This window comes from Canis aureus, chromosome 9 (assembly GCF_053574225.1).
Source record: "Canis aureus isolate CA01 chromosome 9, VMU_Caureus_v.1.0, whole genome shotgun sequence".
NCBI classification, from domain to species: domain Eukaryota; kingdom Metazoa; phylum Chordata; class Mammalia; order Carnivora; family Canidae; genus Canis; species Canis aureus.
The window spans coordinates 72,125,418-72,143,363 of NC_135619.1; the positions used below are offsets into that span (position 1 = coordinate 72,125,418).

The window sequence follows — 17,946 nt, forward strand, 5'->3', positions numbered from 1 at the left end:
AAGTCCTTCTCAAAGTTTCTCGGATAACACATAACTACAGATTGTGGATCCCTGGAAGATGTTAGGAAATAAATCAACACAATTGTCCATCATGGGAAAGGTGACACATTTTAATAAAGAACAGGAGAGTAACTGCTTTCCAAGAAGGTTGTACTATGGGAAGAACATTTTGAAACCAGATGTTTTTGTTTCCATCATTCTCTAAGTTTTGTTGCCAAGAACTACATGAATGTGTCACCTTTTAAAAACACTAATGCCTGCACTATTAACTTGAGAGCAGTTTTTCTGGTCTCCTTTAAAATCCTTTAAATGAAAATTTTGGTGGATTTTGAATTTGATTGTTAAAAATATGAGAATGCAGTAATGCCCTCTAATTAGTGGCAGGAACCATTCTCTGACTTGAGGGGAAATGGAACTTCACTAGTAAAAATAGTCACAAAATCCTTTGTGTCAGTGGTGGATGGAAGTAGATACTTTCTCCCTTGATGCCAGTGGTGAATGTCTTCTGTCCAGGTCCGTGCATCTCTGGGAGAAGTCTTTGCTGGCTCTGACAGACTTTGATTAGTGAAGCCATAACTGGGCTCCTTTCAGATCAGTGAGTCACAGAAAGTTCCCTACATTTGAAAAAAAAGTGGAAGCAGAGCCAGTTCAGTAGCTCTCACTAAAAATGTTATAACACATTTCAAAGAGATTTGTTGATACACTTAGTAAATGGCATGTTAAGATATATTTTTAAATATTGGTTATTTTGTCCTTATCTCATCCTTTAAAATGGTTTATTTTTGGTATTTTAATGCTCATAATTTATTGGCATGGTAGCTCACTGTGTAACTTACAAACAAACAACTTGGAGATACGTGCTTAAGGGCTTTTCCTTGATGGGGCATGCTGTCAGAAGAGTGCAGAGACCATGGATCTAGGCAAATTGGATTTATAAAGGCTCCTGCTGTAACTCGAGAGTACCAATCGATGACTTTCATTTCCTTACCTGGTGAGCTGGTACAGTACTGTGTAGGGGTCCTGAACACAAAGCAGGGCAGCTGGAAGTGCTTTCTGAAATGAATGAGCAAACATGGTTTCTGGGTTCCCGTAAGAGGAAATGATGCTTGAGATCTTGGTGTCACATTGGTCTCCTCCTTGGCCACCAGCTTCTTGTGTCCCTAACTGCCCACTGCTTTGCCAGTAAAGGAGTTTCTGTGAGCCAGGGGCAGTCAGGGTTGTTTCTCTTAGGCTATGTGTGCCCTTGCTGACATATCTGAGGGATGCCACCTTCAAGCTCCTGGTGTATTGCATAGCAGGTACCATGCCCAAAATGTGCAGAATGTCCCCTGGAGACCTGTTCAGAGGCAGCACTCAGATTTCTGGTGGTGAGAATGGCTTCCAAGACCAGTCTGGTTTCTGATAGATTTTCAGTGGTGGTGAATTGAACGCATGAAGACTACAGCCAGTGCTCTGGGATATAAGGTGGCACCGTATAGAGGGAAGGAGTATTGGCTTTGGAACCCAACGGACTTGAGTTCAGGGTCAGATTTCCATTCCCTACATGGCCTGTGTTCAACCTATTTATATAGCTTACCTCTGAAAGATCACAGTGACAAAAGAGACTTTTCCCACACTGTGTCTATATACACACACACATTTGCACAGTGCACATGAGTGTGTGACAGCAGTTTCAGGGCAGTATGTAAAGGATAGGGACTGTCTTGAGTCCTGCAGAACCAGTGAGACCCAGTTGGGCATATCACCTATCCATGCTGGCATTCAGGCCCTCGTGGTATCATGTTCTCATTTTTTGCCCAATGTATCATATCACCCCTACCTGTTACACCCTGGAGCAAACCATTCATAGGTTTGTTGTAAGGTTATGATTGTAAGATGACTGATCCTAAAAAGGCCACTTTGGAGCATCCTGCTTTTTCTTTTGTAGACTCCTAAGTAAGTAATCTCTATATTACCCGTGCAGCTTTGGTAATGTACTTAATTTCCCTGAGCCTTGGCTTCTTCCAGTTGTGGAGCAGGTGTAGGGCATTGTGTGGCTAAGATGAGTTGATGCATGGTGTTTACAGAACACAAGAAAGGTGGTGTTCATGGGTCCAGCCATTAGCTTAGCCCTAGGGGAGTTCAGCTAATCAAGGGCAGGGCTGGCCAGAACATGAGGCAGAAGTTGCTGCCGCCCCTGTTGTGCTTCCAGAAAGTCTCAAGGCCCCCTTGGGCCCAGATGGGCTGTGTCTGCCCGTAGCTCTACACCAGATGGCATCTGAGTTTTAAGGTATTTATTTTGTGATCCAAGTATTTTTTAACTCCTTATTCTCTGTTTTGTGTTGCAGGAACCCAGCTCTTCAGTGGTCAGAGTGACTTTAGAATCACCACCTTGAAATTTCATCCGAAAGACCACAGCCTTTTTGTGTGTGGAGGCTTCCACCCTGAAGTCAAAGCTTGGGATATAAGGACTGGCAAGGTGATGCCCGTCTTCCTTCTGTGGCCTCTCCACAGGAGAGTTTGCTGCAGAGGTGTGAATGCCTGGGGGCGGGCCAGCATCTAGGTGCGGGACCCTGGAGATGGGGTAATTACCACTTCATGTTTCAACAGTGCTCAACGTAATGTGTAGATGTTTTTAAAGAACATTCTTGATTGGTTAGGATATTGAAACATCAGAGGTGTGATTCTGTGTAGCATGTTATTGAAAACATTTATTGAGCATCTACTGTGTGCAAATGTTTCCAGATGGTATAAAATGAATTGGCTTTTGGGTTACTCAAGGGAATAATGTATGGATGCAGTTAATTGGTGTGGAGCAGCACTGTTTGTGTGTGCATGCCTGTGTGCATATATACATGTGTATGCATGCATATGTATGTATGCACCCATGTGTGTGCACATGTGTATATGTGTGCTGTGTGTCTGCTTGCACGTGTGTTGTGTGCATGTGTGTGTGGGGGGTAGGTCGCCATTCAGGTGAGTACTTTCATCTTAGTGTATAAGGCTCCTTAGAGACCATGTTCCTTCTGGGGCTAAAAGTCTGGTCATGATGATCCCACAAAGAAGTGGTTTCCATCCCACTGTTTGCCAAGCTGCTTCTTCTTTTGCCTTCACCCACTTGATAAATGGCAGCTCCACCCATCTAGGTGTGTGGGCGAGAACCATCAGAATTGTCCCTTGTCTCTGCTCTTTTTCTCATCCCCACGTCTAAACCATGAGCAAATCCTGTGGTAGCTCTGGTTTAAGCTGCCCTTGACTCTCGCTGGGATAATTTAGTAGTTTCCATTGTGGTCTCTCTCTTTCCCCACTCCTCACAGTTTGTTCTTAGCACAGCAGCCAGAGTGATCTATCATAGTGTAAGTCGGATGTGCCTCTCCTCTGGTCAGAACCTCTGGGTTCTGATTTCACTCATAGTAAAGGCCAGTGTCCCCCCAGTGGCCCACAAGGCCCACATGATCTTCCCTTACCCCCTTCTCACCATCTCCAGCCCCACTGGTGTCTTTGCCTTTCCTAAAACACACCCACACATTCCTGCCTCAGGGCCTTTGCCCTGCTACACCTTCCACCTGGAATGTTCTTTTCCTAATTTCTCTGTAGAGGTTCCCTCCCTGTCTCCTACAGGGTTCTGTTCAAATACTACCTTTCCAGTGAGGCCTTCTCTGACTTCCCTGACCACCTTGATGGTCACTCCCTCACTGTTCTCCCTACCATTTATCACTGCCTGGCATCCTGTGGATTTTAGACATTTGTGTATTTGCCTCTCTGCCTTCACGTGAATGTAAGCTCTGCCAGGGGAGGGATTTTTGTCTGTTTTGTTTGCTGTTGACTTCCAGCTCCTAGAATAGTGCCTGGCATACAGTTAGGATATTGAAAGCACTCAGCAAGCAAGCCATCGTTGAGTGAGAGAATGAAGGAGGAAGGCAGTTATGCGGAATGTGTATGTATGGAAGGTAGGAGTTTGAAGTGAGTGTGAGGACCAGTGACTGACTTGACCTGGCAGGGCATGGACTCTGGGCAAGTGTTCTGGCCTTGGACAGAGAGGCCCCCTGGCATGCGAGTCTCACTTGGGGTTAGCAGTGAGAAGAGAAGCCAGGGCTGAGGATGGGTTCATGGAGGAGTAGTGAGGAAGAGCCATGGCCTGACTGCCTTTGGGGTGCTCCATGACTTTAGGATGACTTGTTTTCAAAATCTGAGAAGCACCACCCCTGTCTGAAGGTGGCATCCAGCCACTTGAGTCCTGTAGGGTAGTTAAGAATAAAACCCATGTTAAGTTTAACTTTGAAAGAAGAGGGTACAGACTTTCAGAGTGTCTTCCTGCATTTGTGATTTAGGGGATTCAGGGAGCTCTAAAGTCCCACCGTGAAGAACTCCAGCCTGCCGCAGTATCAAAAGGTGGTACCTTAAAGGCTTCCCTCCAGGACTGCCTTCTGCCCCACCTTGGATCTCCCAGATGTGAAAGTTGAACTGGCCACTGCAAGAAGGCACCGGCTTTGGAATGGGCTGTTGGCGTTTTGAGAACATAAGACCAGTTTCTTTAAAGAAAATGTAAAGTTTTGTCTAGAGGTATCTTGCATAAAGTACTTCACACGTGGGAAAACTAAAGCACAGTAAAAGGTACTCTTTTAAAATAAATCTCAAAAAAAAAATCTCACATTTTTCTTTTATGAAGAAACTTCTTTTTACAAAAATATTCAGAAAAGAGAGAAAAGTTACCCATAAAGAAGTGGACACAGTGGAATTAAAAAAAAAAAAAAAAAAAGAACCACTGAAACACTTATATTTGGGCTGCGTGTGTTGGAAAGTCTTAGTCATGCTGTTTGAAGAGGGACCTTCGATTACCCAGTCCCTGCTGACGACCACGTCCCTTAAAGGTGTGCTTACTGTTTTTAGCCTCAAAGACCAAATACGTAAGAGATTACTCACCAAGGACGCCATCTGATTTAAGAGTTTGTTAAAAATATTGGATTTTCTCCTAGGGCAGTCACCATCTGACAAGCTCTGAAAATGCTGGGGGAGAAGCAATTAGAAGCAGATGTTGCTGTGACTGGTATTGGCATGTTTGCGAGTCTCTCCCAAGCTAATAATGCGGATACAGGGATCTGTGCAATGTTTGTTTTTACTTCCTCTTTAACGACAACCCGACTGCCTCTCCTCCCGGTCTGGGTCACGGGCCAGTTCCATTTGCATCAGTGGGCTCAGAGACAGCTCTCCCCTGCTTCAGTTATGTTTCCTCTGACAGGTGCTGCCTGAGTGTCTCAAATGGGTACAGCCAGTGGACCAGAGAGGGAAGGCACAGGGTCCCTGCCCTCCTGGCTCCCACCTGAGGTGGCTCCCTTTTGAGCCTGCCAGGCCGTTGTGGATGCCTGGCGCTGTCCCTGGTGCTGAACTCTCCCACCGTCTCCTGTATGGATGAAAGTCTGGGGCTGGGCAGCTTAGCTTTTTTGGACTACCCTCAGGAACAGTGGTGAAAACTGCAGGTGGGGGGATCCCTGGGTGGCTCAGCGGTTTAGCGCCTGCCTTCTGCCCAGGGCATGATTCTAGAGACCCGGGATCGAGTCCCACATCAGACTCCCTGCATGGAGCCTGCTTCTCCCTCTGCCTGTGTCTCTGCCCCTGCCCCCTTCTCTCTTTCTCTCTCTGTGTCTCTCTCAAATAAATAAATAAATAAATAATCTTAAAAAAAAACTGCAGGTGGAGGCAGGAGGGACACAGACCCTTAGCTTAAAAACAGCTTCCCCGTTAAATACAGTGGGAGGGACTGTTTTATTGTGAAAGTAATATGTGATCACATAACAAATGGGAAGATAGAGGGAAGTAAAGGGAAGGGGTAGAGACAGCCACAGGTAGATATTAGTAGCGTTGTAGTGCTTTTCTTTCTTTCTTTCTTTCTTTCTTTCTTTCTTTCTTTCTTTCTTTCTTTCTCTCTTTTTCTTTCTTCTTTCTTTCTTTTCTTTTCTTTTTTCTTTTCTTTCTGTGTGTGTGTGTGTTTAAGTGCATGTATTTTTTTTACATTTTTTAAACATTGCTTGATCATATTTTTATACTCAGTTTTATATTTTACTTTTCACATAACATGGTAATGTAAGGGTTTTCCTTGTTATCACACACTCTTGCAGAATTTTTAGTACATCCCTTTGATGCAGAGTGCTTAGCTGACTTGCTTCTTGCTTTATCCCTGGTGCTCAGAGCAGAGTCTGACATAAATCAGCAGTTGATAAATACGGATCAAATAAGTTGTTTTCAAATGGCTTAACTTATTAAACTATTTCCTTACGTTAGACAGTATCTCTTTTTTCTTTTTTCTTTCTCTCTCTCTCTCTCTCTCTATTTAAAATGAGTATATGTAAAAAAAAATAAAAAAAATGAGTAGATGTGAAAGTGGAGATGAGGGTCAACAAACTATAGCTCAGGGCTAAATCCGGCTTGCCTTCTGCTTTTGTAAAGTTTTATTGGAAAACAGCCACATGCACTCATTCGTGTATCATCTGGAACTGCTTTCACATGACAGTGGCAGAGCTGAGTAGTTGCAACACAGACCACATGGGCTGCAGAACCTGGCTGGGCCCTGCTGTGGCTATGTCTGGCTGTGACATCTGTCATTCTGTTGATTCTCGAGACTATCTTCCTGAGTCTGAAGCTGAGGCTGACGGGTGGGTGCCCCTCTGCCTCACTCTGTTAGGGGCATCCTTGCAGAAACTTTGTGCTCAGAGAATTTCTTTTCCAGAGAACAGTCTTCAGTCAAAGTATATGAGCATTTTCTATCGTTGTTATAATCTCCAAACAGACCATCCAGGTCTACTTTATTATATGTTCCATTATAAGACATATATCTGTGCATCTGGTGCTATTTTTGAGGTTTATTTCCTTAAACTTGGGTCCCAGAACTCAAATCAGTGGATCAAAGTGAATCAGCATTTTGAAGGCTTTCCAAGGATAGAGCTGAGGCATGCTGTGCTGGGATAGTGAGCCCATCCCTGGAGCACCACTGCAGGGCCAGACAACCTCTTGCCACAGTCTGAGAAAACGGAGTCTGAAGAGTAGTTGGAACAGAGAACTTTTAAGCTACTTTCCAGTCATAGAATTTTATGACCCTTAAGCTGAGCCAAATGATAAATGCTGGGATTCTGGACTTCTCGGGGCCAGCCCAATTCATTAGAGCAAATGGGCTGTTTGGCTTCTCTCTCTTCTTTTCTTGGCTGATCTCTCTCTGCCTCGGGTTTGATGATTGGAGCACATCTCTCCTTGCTGCAAAGTGCCTTGACTTCATTTCCAGCAGGTCAGCAGGATGTGTTCCGTGTGAGTCAGCTGAGCACGCACGCTCAAGCTGGTGTAATACCACCAGCAGGATCTCTGACCTCTTCCTCCCAATAGTGTGCTTGAACACGGGTGTGGCTTGGAGTCCAGGATGCCTGTGGGTTGGCCTTCATGTCACTGTAGGGTCCCTCTCTCCATAAGCCCTTCCCAGCTTCCAGTGCTGCTGACCTGAGCTGCGGGAGACCTGGGCTCATGGCCTCCTTGTACCACCCACACAGACGGATGATTGTAGGCAAACCCCCTAGACTACAGTCTCTCTCAGCCGTGGTTTCCCTGTTGGTATAATCAAGGGGCAGGACAAAGCCGTTCATAAAGCATGGCTTTGCACACTACCTGTGTGCCGGAGAGCACCTGGGGCTCTTGTTAGGATGCAGATTCTGTGTCAGCAGGTGTGCAGTGAGGTTGACGTCTTAGTCTGTCGGAGCTATTAGAACAAAATACCATAGACTGAGGAGCTTAAACAACAGATATTTATTTTGCAGTTTTGGAGGCTGGGAGCCCAATATCAGGGTGCCAGCATGGTCAGGTTCTGGTGAGGACTCTCCTCCTGGCTTGCAGAGGGCTCCTTTCTTGCTGGGTCCTCACATAATGGAGGGAAAGAGCTACAATCTCTCCATCCTCCTAGAAGGATGCAGTCCCATTATGGGGGACACACCCTCCTGACCTCATCTAAACCTTAACACTTTCCAGAGGCCTTTTCTCCAGATACTATCACATTGAAGATTAGGGCTCAACATACAGATTTGGTGGGGGGACACATTCAGTCCATTGCACATGAGATCTTGGATTTTTAATAAGCTCCTAGGAGATGCAGAGGCAAATGGTCTATGGACCACACTTTGAAAAGCCAGGGCTGTGAGCTCCCTTGGCTTTCATCCTTGATTGACCTCCCCCCACTGTCTGTGACCTATTTCAGTGATAACTCCTTGCCTTCTTACTTGACTGTGAGTTCCTTCCGCTGACAGGTGTTTAGAGCTGCCTCTGAGGGGCTGAGTTGAATCATGCCTGTGCCTCAGCATCTCTCACAGGGCCTGGACCAGACAGGTGCTCAAGGAGTAACCTGAGTTAGCTGTTCCTCTGATCATGACAGAGCCCCGAAGCAGCACCTTCCTGCCCCTGGCTTGGGGGCACTGGCTGCCCTGGGCTCTGAACAGATAGAATGGCCCTCCAACAAATGGGATATAAGGGCTAGCTGCAGTTCAGCTACAACTGGTCACTTGGGAAATGAGGACAGAAGCTTGGGTGATCCTGCGTTATGTGAGGTATATTGTTATGGTTCTGACAGCACAGTAGTTGGTGGGCTCTGAGCTCTTGTGCTCTTGGTGTTTGATAGATGACAGTAGCTGGCCTCACTTCTCTCCAGCCCCACAGGTCCTTGGCTATGAGTGTAATGTGGATGGGGGGCGGGGCGCGGGGGTGTAGAGCCACAGACATGTAATGCATGGTCCCAGCTCTCCAGGGCCTACTGGCACTGTGGGAAATGCTCAGGATATTTGCTTTGTAGTTACTGTAACGTTCACTTTAAGAGGACTACGTAGTTTGAACCAAGTTAACATAGGTATTATATTCACCCTTGTGTCACGAATTGAACTTTTTTTTTTTTTTTAAGATTTTATTTATTTATCCATGAGAGACAGAGAGAGAAAGGCAGAGACACAGGCAGAGGGAGAAGCAGGCTCCTCGCAGGGAGCCCGATGTGGGACTTGATCCCAGAACTGGGGATCACGCCCTGAGCCAAAGGCAGATGCTCAAATGCTGAGCCACCTAGGTGTCCCATGAATCAAACTTATAAGAAAAACTGTAGGGGCTTAAAAATCATAATGCACATTTAGCCGATCACTCTTTTTGCAAGATTAAAGTATGGAACCCCAACCTCAGCAAATTACCTCTCAGTTGAGCAGGATCCAGCACTGGAAATTAGAGCCACTTTGGCAAATCTAGGACATGTGGCTCCTGACTTGGGATCTTGGCTTCTGCCCTGGTTCTTCTTCCCTTCTGTGGGCAGAGCTGGTGCTCTAGTTGGCTCCCAAGAAGGAGAGTTGCAGATGCATTCAGACCTGTTTGGGCCTCCAGAACACTGACCCTTCACCCATTCTGGGATAAATTCTCACAATAACGTGTCTCTGATAGGCCAGCTCACTTTTGCTCCAGTGTTGGTTTCACATGAATCATCAATATTTCATGCTTATTCTACATCTTTTTCTTTCTTTTTTTAAGCTTGTAAAGAGCCGTCCTGACTTCCAGAAATTGTGTTAGTTTCTTGACTTCTTTCTGGAGCTTTGTCCCAGCCCTTCTGCCAGTGTGTGTCCTGACACGCAGATGATAGTGGGGGAGGCTGCTGGCTCTCCCTCCTGACTTCTTGGACACTCGCCTCAGCCTCTTATCACAGCCTCTCCCTCGTGTGTGTAGCTTCCCAGCAGAATGGAAACTCCCTGAGGACAGTGATTTTGCCCCATTTGCTGCTCTGTTCCCAGCACCTAGCAAAGTGCTGAGCATATTGTAGGCCTGGATGGGAGGGTGGTGGGGCTATCACGTGAATGACTAACAGCCCTGATCAAGACCAAGTTTTAAAAATCCCGTGTATCAAGCCCACCCAGGAAGTAGAAGCTGAGCCACCATTCATTAATTTGCTAATTTGACGCTCCTTCCCCTGAGTGGGAATGCTTTGAGCCAGCATAGCAGCCAGTGGCTGTGGAACTGGGCTGATGCAGTGGCCAGAAGCACCCCAAGAGCACTGCTGGCTCAGCAGCCACCCTGTCCAGAGGTGGCCAAAGCATGAGGTTCCCTAGTTCTCCAGGTGATTCTAAGGTTCGGTCAGAGCTGTGAACCACGGCCCTGGGGGCCACAGCTTGGGGGCTCTGGTGAGCTTCCCAAGTGGTGTTTTGTAGGATTTCTGCCCTGAAATGTACACTCTGTGATGGCAGCTGTTTTAGAGACTCAGTGCCATTAGTTTGCGTGGTGTTGCAGGCAGGTTGCTTATTTGCCCTAATGAGGTTTTGATTACTTTCTATTTGTCTCTTTCATCAGCTTTATATTAAAAAGACTTTTTATTTGAACTCCTTGTATTTTCTATAGTTCTGAGTTTTGCCTCAAACCAAACTTTGTCTGCAGATGAGACTAGGAGGCTAGCAGAGACAAGAGATGGGGAAGGGCCTTGGAGAGCCTGGTGCAGAGAGCCATGTGGCCACTCTACTCCTTGTGACTTTGGCTGGTTCCTGTCCTTTCTGGACTGCTGGTGCCCTCCCTATTTGTTGAGTGGGGGTGGGGCTGGGGTGCTCTCTGGCAGCTAGCTGCCAGCAGTTGGTACTGATCCTTGCCACCTGCTGGTCCCTGTACTGAGCACTCTCTGTGTATCACAGCTCATCCAGGGCACAGTGGTCCAAGGCAGCTGTCACCCCATTCCACTGGCAGGGCACCCAAGCTCAGAAAGGTTCAGTCCAACATTCAGCTAGCACACAGCCCACTGATGGTGGGGATAAGACCATAACCAGGTGGCTTGACTCCCACACCCTTGCAGGGCTCTCTGTTCACAGCATGAATGAAACTTGAGTCGTGTGTGTAAATAAAGCACTTTGTCAGTGAGTGCTGTGTGCTCCGTTCATATGTTCACTCAGTGCTGCTGCATGCAGCTCTGTGCCTGGGGTCAGGGCTGTCGTGGGCCCTGTTGCCTCAGACCTGAAAACAGAGTCCCAGCATGTTTGTGAGTGCAGCCTTTCTGCCCCCACCGTATAGGCGAGGAAGCTGTTCGAGGAGGGATAGCTCTTGGCACAGAGGCTGGCAGCCACTGTGGGCCGTGGATCTGAACCCAGGGCTTTTTCTAAATCCTTCCTCCCCCTAATTGTACATTTCATTTATTGATGTCATAAAAATGGTATATGAGCCCCCAGCAGATACCAGGTATGTGGTGTGACAAAATCCAGTTAGTCCTTGCCCTCTAGGAGCAACCGGTCTAGAAGAAGAAACCCCCATTGAGGATGTCCGTTTCTTCAATGTGTGATGGATCCATCTGCTTTACTTGCTGCCTTTGTAGGCAGCTGCTGGGTGTGTGTGTGTGTGTGTGTGTGTGTGTCCCTGCGTGTCCCCCAGGTTCTCCAAAATCTTAGGTAGAGCTAGGGGAATGGTCCCAGAATCCAGAATCTCAGATACCTGTTACCCAGCCTGCCCACTCTGCTGCCCTTTCTTGGGCTGCCAGTCAGACTCCTCCCTAAAACCTGACATGTGAGCTGCTGACTAGAACACATTGTGTGACAACAACTGGTGAACCACGGTACTCAGGATGGATGACCTGAGACACCCCTTTGATGATTTCTGCCCTTAAAAATGCGATAGGGTATATCAGAAAATTTAAAGCAGATTCTGGACCTATAATGATGTGAATATAATATTTATATAATTCTAACTTATGAGTCCTTCATAATACATTTTGCCGCTAAAATAATCTGTGTTACACTGAATACCTCATCTTGAGATTTTTGAAATCTTCATATTTTTATTGAAATTGACTGATAATTTTTCTGACTTGAAAACCTATTTTAGTTTGCTGTAACTAATGGCGTCCAAAAAAATCATGGGTTTGATGCCCTCACTATTTTTGTCTTAATATAATTTAAATACTTTTTTTTTTTTTTGGTAATAGCTTCATTGAGATGTAGTTCGCATACCATACAACTCGCTCATTTAAAGTATATAATTCATTAGTTTTTAGTATATTCATGGAGTTCTACAAACATCACCCACAGTCATTTTAGAGTGCTTCTGTCACCTCAGAAAGAAACCCTGTGCCCTTTAGAAGTCACCTCTCACCCCATGTCCTTTTCCCCTTCTGCATCTCCCAGCCCTGGGCAACCACTGGTCTTGCTGTCTCTGTGGACTTGAACATTTTGTGTAAAGTGAATCCTACAACGTGTGATCTTTGGTGGCTAGCTTTTTTGGTTTAGCATCATGTTTTCAAGGGTCATCCACGTTGTCAAAGAAGCTAGAATTGCATCCCTTGTTCATAGCTGAGTGCTATTCCATCGTATGCATCAGCACATTGCATTTACACATTCACAAGATGGTGGACATTTGTATTGTTGCCGTGCTTGGGCTATTACGAATGTTGTTATGGATGTTCATTTGCAAGTTTTTGTGTGTGGACATATGTTTTTGTTTCTCTTGGGTCCTGCCTAGACTAAGATCACCAGGTCATGGAGTAGCTCTAGTGGTGACCTGAGAATCTGCAGACTGTTACCAAAGTGGTTGCACCTTTATTATTGTTCAGGTTCTGTCTTTTATTATTAGATTTTGTCTTCTATTTCATTCCTGATATTGGCATTTGTTTTTTCTTTTTTTCTTAATCAGTGTGACTAGAGATTTATTGATCATTTCAATAAAACATTGATTTTCTGCACTTTCTACTTTCAACGTCATTAATTTCTGCTCTTATTTTCTCCTTGATTTGGGTTTAATATTCTCTCTCCCTGGTTTTGTAAGGTGGTGGCAAATTAGGTGATTGCTATGAAGTTTTTAAAAAAAAAAAAATAAGCATTTTAATGCTACTCATTTCACTCTAAGCATGCGTCCTGCAAATTTCGATATGCTGTATTTAATTTCTGTTTGATTCAAAATATTTTCCAATTTTATTTTTATTTCCTCTGTGACCTGTGGGGTATTTAGAAATATATTGTTTAGTTCCTAAATGTGTATAGAGATTTTCCAGATATCTTTTTGATATTAATTTCTGGTGTAATTATGTTCTGGTCAGAAAACATACCTGGCATGAATTCGGTCCTTTTACATTTGTTAAGATTTATTTTATGGCCCAGGATATGGGGTGTTTTGTTGGATGTTCTCTGTGCTTCTGGGAAGAGTGTGTATTTTGCTGTTATTAGGTGGAGAGTTCTATAAATGACAATGTGCTCATGTTAGTTCATGGTGTTGTTCAGTTAGTTCTGTCCTTGCTGATTTTTTTTGTCTCTTTGTTGTTTCAGTTATTGAGAGAGGAGTGCTGAGGTCCCCAACTGTATTGTGGATTTGTGAATTTCTCTTTTTGTTTCTTTTTTTTTTTTTTTTTTTTTTCTGTTTGTATTTTGAAGCTGCCACCAGAGCTCCACTGGGGGCCTACTCTCAGGTCAAAGCTGTTAGAGAAAATGAGAAAGAGGCAGAAAATAGCCACTTACCTCCGAGCTGGCCACTTCATGTCCTTCCCTCTCTTCTAGCCTCTGTGCTTGTGTTTACCTTGACAGCCTTTAGGGATTTACTTTTTGTATTTTGCCTGGAGTTTTAGTTGTAATTAGTGGGGAAACAGACTGCAATGGGCTTACTCTCCAGCTTGACCCCATGTGGATTTTGAACATACTTTTCTCTTGGCCATGAATTTCCTCTCTTTTACTGGCTAGATGCCACCCCTGTCCTGTAGTCTCCGCCATATCTCCTCTGGGTGCTGATCCCAAACCCCACTGGTCTGGATGCTCCCCGACCGGATGTGAGCCATTCGAGGGCTGGGGGACACAATGGTCTTGTCCATCTTAGCACCCTCAGACTTTCTGTGAGTTGGCATGGGGTCAGTGGCTCTAGCAGTATTTCTTGAAGAAATTACTGTGAATCTGCAATTTAACTCCACAGAGATTTTCATGACTTTAGGAAGGTTCATGTAACCCAAATCCATGCCCCAACAGATAGACCCCCAGATACAGGGTGCTGTTGACAACTGTGATGTTTAATAAGCACATGGATCTTCCGTGTGCCCCGTCAGTGGACAGACTGTCCTGGCAGCCACAGCCTTGCCAAACTACCCTGAAGGAAAACTGCCTGGTGCTTGTTAGCAGATCTGGCGCGAAGGCTGAGAAAGGAGGTAGAATGTGCTGAGAGGAGACTGCCGTGCATCCTGTGATTAGGCTGTGCTGAGTGGTCCACTCATTATGTTGTGTTCAGAGAGGGAAGGCAGGGCAGACGTCTCTTCTCACCTTCTGTGTGCTCTTTCTACACCAAGCAAATTTCTCAGGTTTTAATTACAGTCTTTGACTTAAACATTTTCTTTAAAAGCGTCTGATTATCTGTCTCACCTCATTCATTTATTCATTGAACATTTGCTGAGCACCTGCCATGTGTAGGACATCTTCTTAATTTATAGGATTCAAAGAGGCTATGGGAAACACCTCATGCTCAGCTGTTGGTACCTTGATCCACCCAGTTGCTAGACCAAGCCAGAAACCTTGATGGCAGCTCTAGGGTTACCCTCCTCCCACCACCTTGATACCCTGTGCCTTCTTTCCTCTTCTGGGGTCAACATGTGAAGTTGTGCAGGTTGTTCACTGCACACAGGCTCCTGGCTGAGGGGTGGCTGGGGCTGGAATCCAGCCCAAATTCTGCTGGCCAAGTCATGCCCTGGGTGTGGGGTGGTCTCTACCTGAAGGGGTATCTTTTTCTAATATGCACCAGGGTGCCACATGGGCCAGGGGTGGTTCTGTCCCTTCCCCTCTGTCTGCTGCTCAGCATGATTACTCCTTCTCTGTCCCTATAGCCTCACCCCAGAACTGCTCCTCACTCTCCTTCGGGTCTTTTTTTTTTTCAGATTATATTTTTTATATGTATATTTTTTATTGGAATTCGATTTACCAACATAAACTATAACACCCAGTGCTCATCCCGTCAAGTGCCCCCCTCAGTGCCCGTCACCCAGTCACCCCAACCCCACCTCCCCTTCCACTACCCCTTGTTCGTTTCCCAGAGTTAGGAGTCTCTCATATTCTGTCTCCCTCACTGATATTTCCCACTCATTTTCCTTCCTTTCCCATATAATCCCTTTCACTATTTCTTATATTCCCCATATGAATGAAACCATATGATTATCCTCTGATTGACTTACTTCACTCAGCATAGTACCCTCCAGTTCCATCCATGTCGAAGCACATGGTGGGTATTTGTCATTTCTATTTTTAGAATATGTGCTGCCAAAGTAAGCACATATTCATCATTTCTAATGGCTGAGTAATACCCCATTGTATGTATATACCACATCTTCTTTATCCATTCATCTTTGGATGGACACCGAGGCTTCTTCCACAATGTGGCTATAGTGGACATTGCTGCTCCTGGGGCCTTTAGTGCCACTCACTGCCCACCTTCTTCTGTCTTCCATCTTGCAGCAAGCATCATCTTCTGGCGTTTTACTTGGAGCCCACAGGTGGCTCTGCACACAGCCCAGCCTGTCTCTCTCATCAGCCTCGGTCCCAGCATGGGGCCTGCCTCAAGTCCTCCCCGCAGCCATCAGCTCACAGGACTGGCGTGGGCATGGTGGCGGTGGAGGAGGACATCATCCCTTTCCGGACTGTATGACTTGTAAACCAGGAGTTGGTCTCTTTTTTTTTTTTTTTTTTTGGTCTGACTCTTAATAAATAAAAGGCATAGGTAAATTATTTTCCAAAGAAGATGACAGAGAGGAATCTGTGAAGGAGCAGCCCAAGATCTTGGGCCGAGACCTGGGTCCTGGGCTGCAAGGTGGGAGAAGGGCCATAACAGCTGAGGGAGGGGCCGTGGGACCTGGAGACGCACGTGTGCCTGTGCCTCGAGAGCGGCATGGGACTTGTCCTCTAGACATTCATTCTGACTGCAAAAATGATGCATTCTTTGTAGGCTCCTTGGGAAGCAGAAAACTGTGACAGGGAGGATAACTCACTCCCTCCCAACCCGGCCACAACCACCACTGACAGCTGGTCTCCCTCCTTCCAGTGTTTTTATGTGCATATTTACATTTTTATGTAATTTTCTCCCAACTTAATATGATAGCATTAGCGTTTCCCATATTGTTGAAAAGTTTTTAGATGCTATAATTTTTAATAATTACCCAGTATACTATAATGTATTTAACCAGTCCTCCATAATTGGGTATTTATCATATTTCCAGTGTTTCCTTTATTACAGCACTAAGGCAAACATCTCTGTGTGTAAATCCCGAGATACAGAATTGATTAAGGGGTAGGTGTGGTTAGGTCCTGGATACCACTGCCCACTCTCTTCTGGGAGGGATTACCTGTTCACCCTGAAGAATGGGGTTGGTGCACCAGTTTGTTTGTTTTTAGGAGACGTGAGAATAGGCATCCCCACCTCCATCCTGAGGCAGAGCTGGTGCAGGGGGTTGGTTGGTCTGGGGAGCAGGGGGTGCTGGACAAGGAGCTGCCTCATGAGGCAGAAGGAAGTGGAGCTGAGGGCCAGCACAGCAAGGCCTGCTTCTGTCTGGGGCCCATCTTGGCTGTGGACCTGGTCTCAGGGTACTGAGTGTGTTGTGCTCTGGTTTACCTTCCTTAGCCTTTGACATCAGTCACCCCGGCCTTAGGCCTCAGACGGGCAGTCAGCATAGATTGCAGCCTGATGAATATGGAATTCGGGATTTGGAGTCACGTGGGACAGAAAAATTGGAAAATCAACAGTTGATGTAGAGATAGAGGTGTCCTGAGATGCCAGGGGAAGGGCCTAAGGTCACAGCACTGGGAGTGGAGCCCCCCCGGCAGGTACACGAGTGGTTCTGAGGGCCGGCCAGGAGGGACTTCTTTCCAGACAGAGAGAGATTACTGGGCCTTCCATCTCAGAGAGCTGTCAGTATAGGACTCTCTGATGCACCCTCCCTGAGTGCAGCCATTTGGTTTGTGGGGCATGGGGACTTTGAACAGTAGTAGTTAAGCAGAGTGTGGTCCTGCTAACAACACAGGCAAGCAGCAGGATGCTTGTTCCTAGATGAGAGCCAAGAACAAGGAATCCTGCCTGGAGTCCCCCTGGCTCTGGGCCCAGTGCTGTCACCCTCCCGCTGGTGCTGTCCCTGCTTGCACCCAGAGCATCCCTGGGACCCTGCTTCTGTCCCCTGGGAGGATGCCACAGTCCTATGCTTCCCCCTCGCCTCTTCTGTGTTCACTGAAGATCCTGATCAGATGAATCAGCTCCTGCTGCTGTCCAACTGTTTTCATGGGTGTGGGGACACAGGAGGAGCCCCAGGAGAGAGGGAGGGGGGCGCTCACTCATTCTCCTCTCCACCCTGCTGTGCTTCTGTGTGCTTCCAGGTCTGCTTGCACCCAGGAGGAGACCCTGTCCTTCACCTCTTCCTCCTCTTCTGTCCAAGGAAGTAGGCCAGCTCATCTCTTCTGCTCCTTCTTCCGGAGGCCTGGTGGCATGAGATCCGCCCTGGCTTTGTAGGGTGAGAAGCTGCGGCAGGAGTGATGATCAGAGGGCAGTGCGCTGGGCATGGGGCATTCTCTAGAGCCCAGCTCAAGGCTAGTGTACTACGCAGTGGCCTTTGTTGGTTCCTGTGCCTCATCAGAGATGGATACCACCCTCCCGCCCTGCCCAGCACCTTGGAGAGTTGTTAGGACGGGGCAGGACTGTGTTTGGGGTTAGGCAGAGGATCTCCACACCCTCCACCTCTCGTCCAGAGTAGGCCTGAGCCTCTGTGTACTGCCCTTCCTTGCTTCTTGAGTGTTGGGGATGCCAGGGAAAGGTACTCATAGGCCGTGCCCACACTCTGCAGGGCTGGGCTGCCCTTGGGGGTGGCTGTATTGTTAGAACCCGATTTAATTCGTGGTTCCATTGTAAAGTGAGGAAAACCAATTTTTCACTTGAGAGGATCAGCAACGTGGATACATATGTAATTGTCTCTGCCTTTCTTCCTTTCCCTAGTGTTCTGTA

General features: G+C 46.4%; 1 protein-coding gene across 7 annotated transcripts in view; it reads left to right on the top strand.

Annotated features, from left to right (window-relative positions):
- Nucleotides 1-17,946, top strand: part of WDR25 (WD repeat domain 25) — a 143,555-nt gene that overhangs the window by 98,902 nt on the left and 26,707 nt on the right. For all 7 annotated transcript variants that reach the window (XM_077910592.1, XM_077910594.1, XM_077910593.1 and 4 more), the window contains one exon: nt 2,328-2,458. In XM_077910592.1, the coding sequence (XP_077766718.1) occupies nt 2,328-2,458 (131 nt within the window). The remainder of the gene's footprint in view (nt 1-2,327; nt 2,459-17,946) is intronic.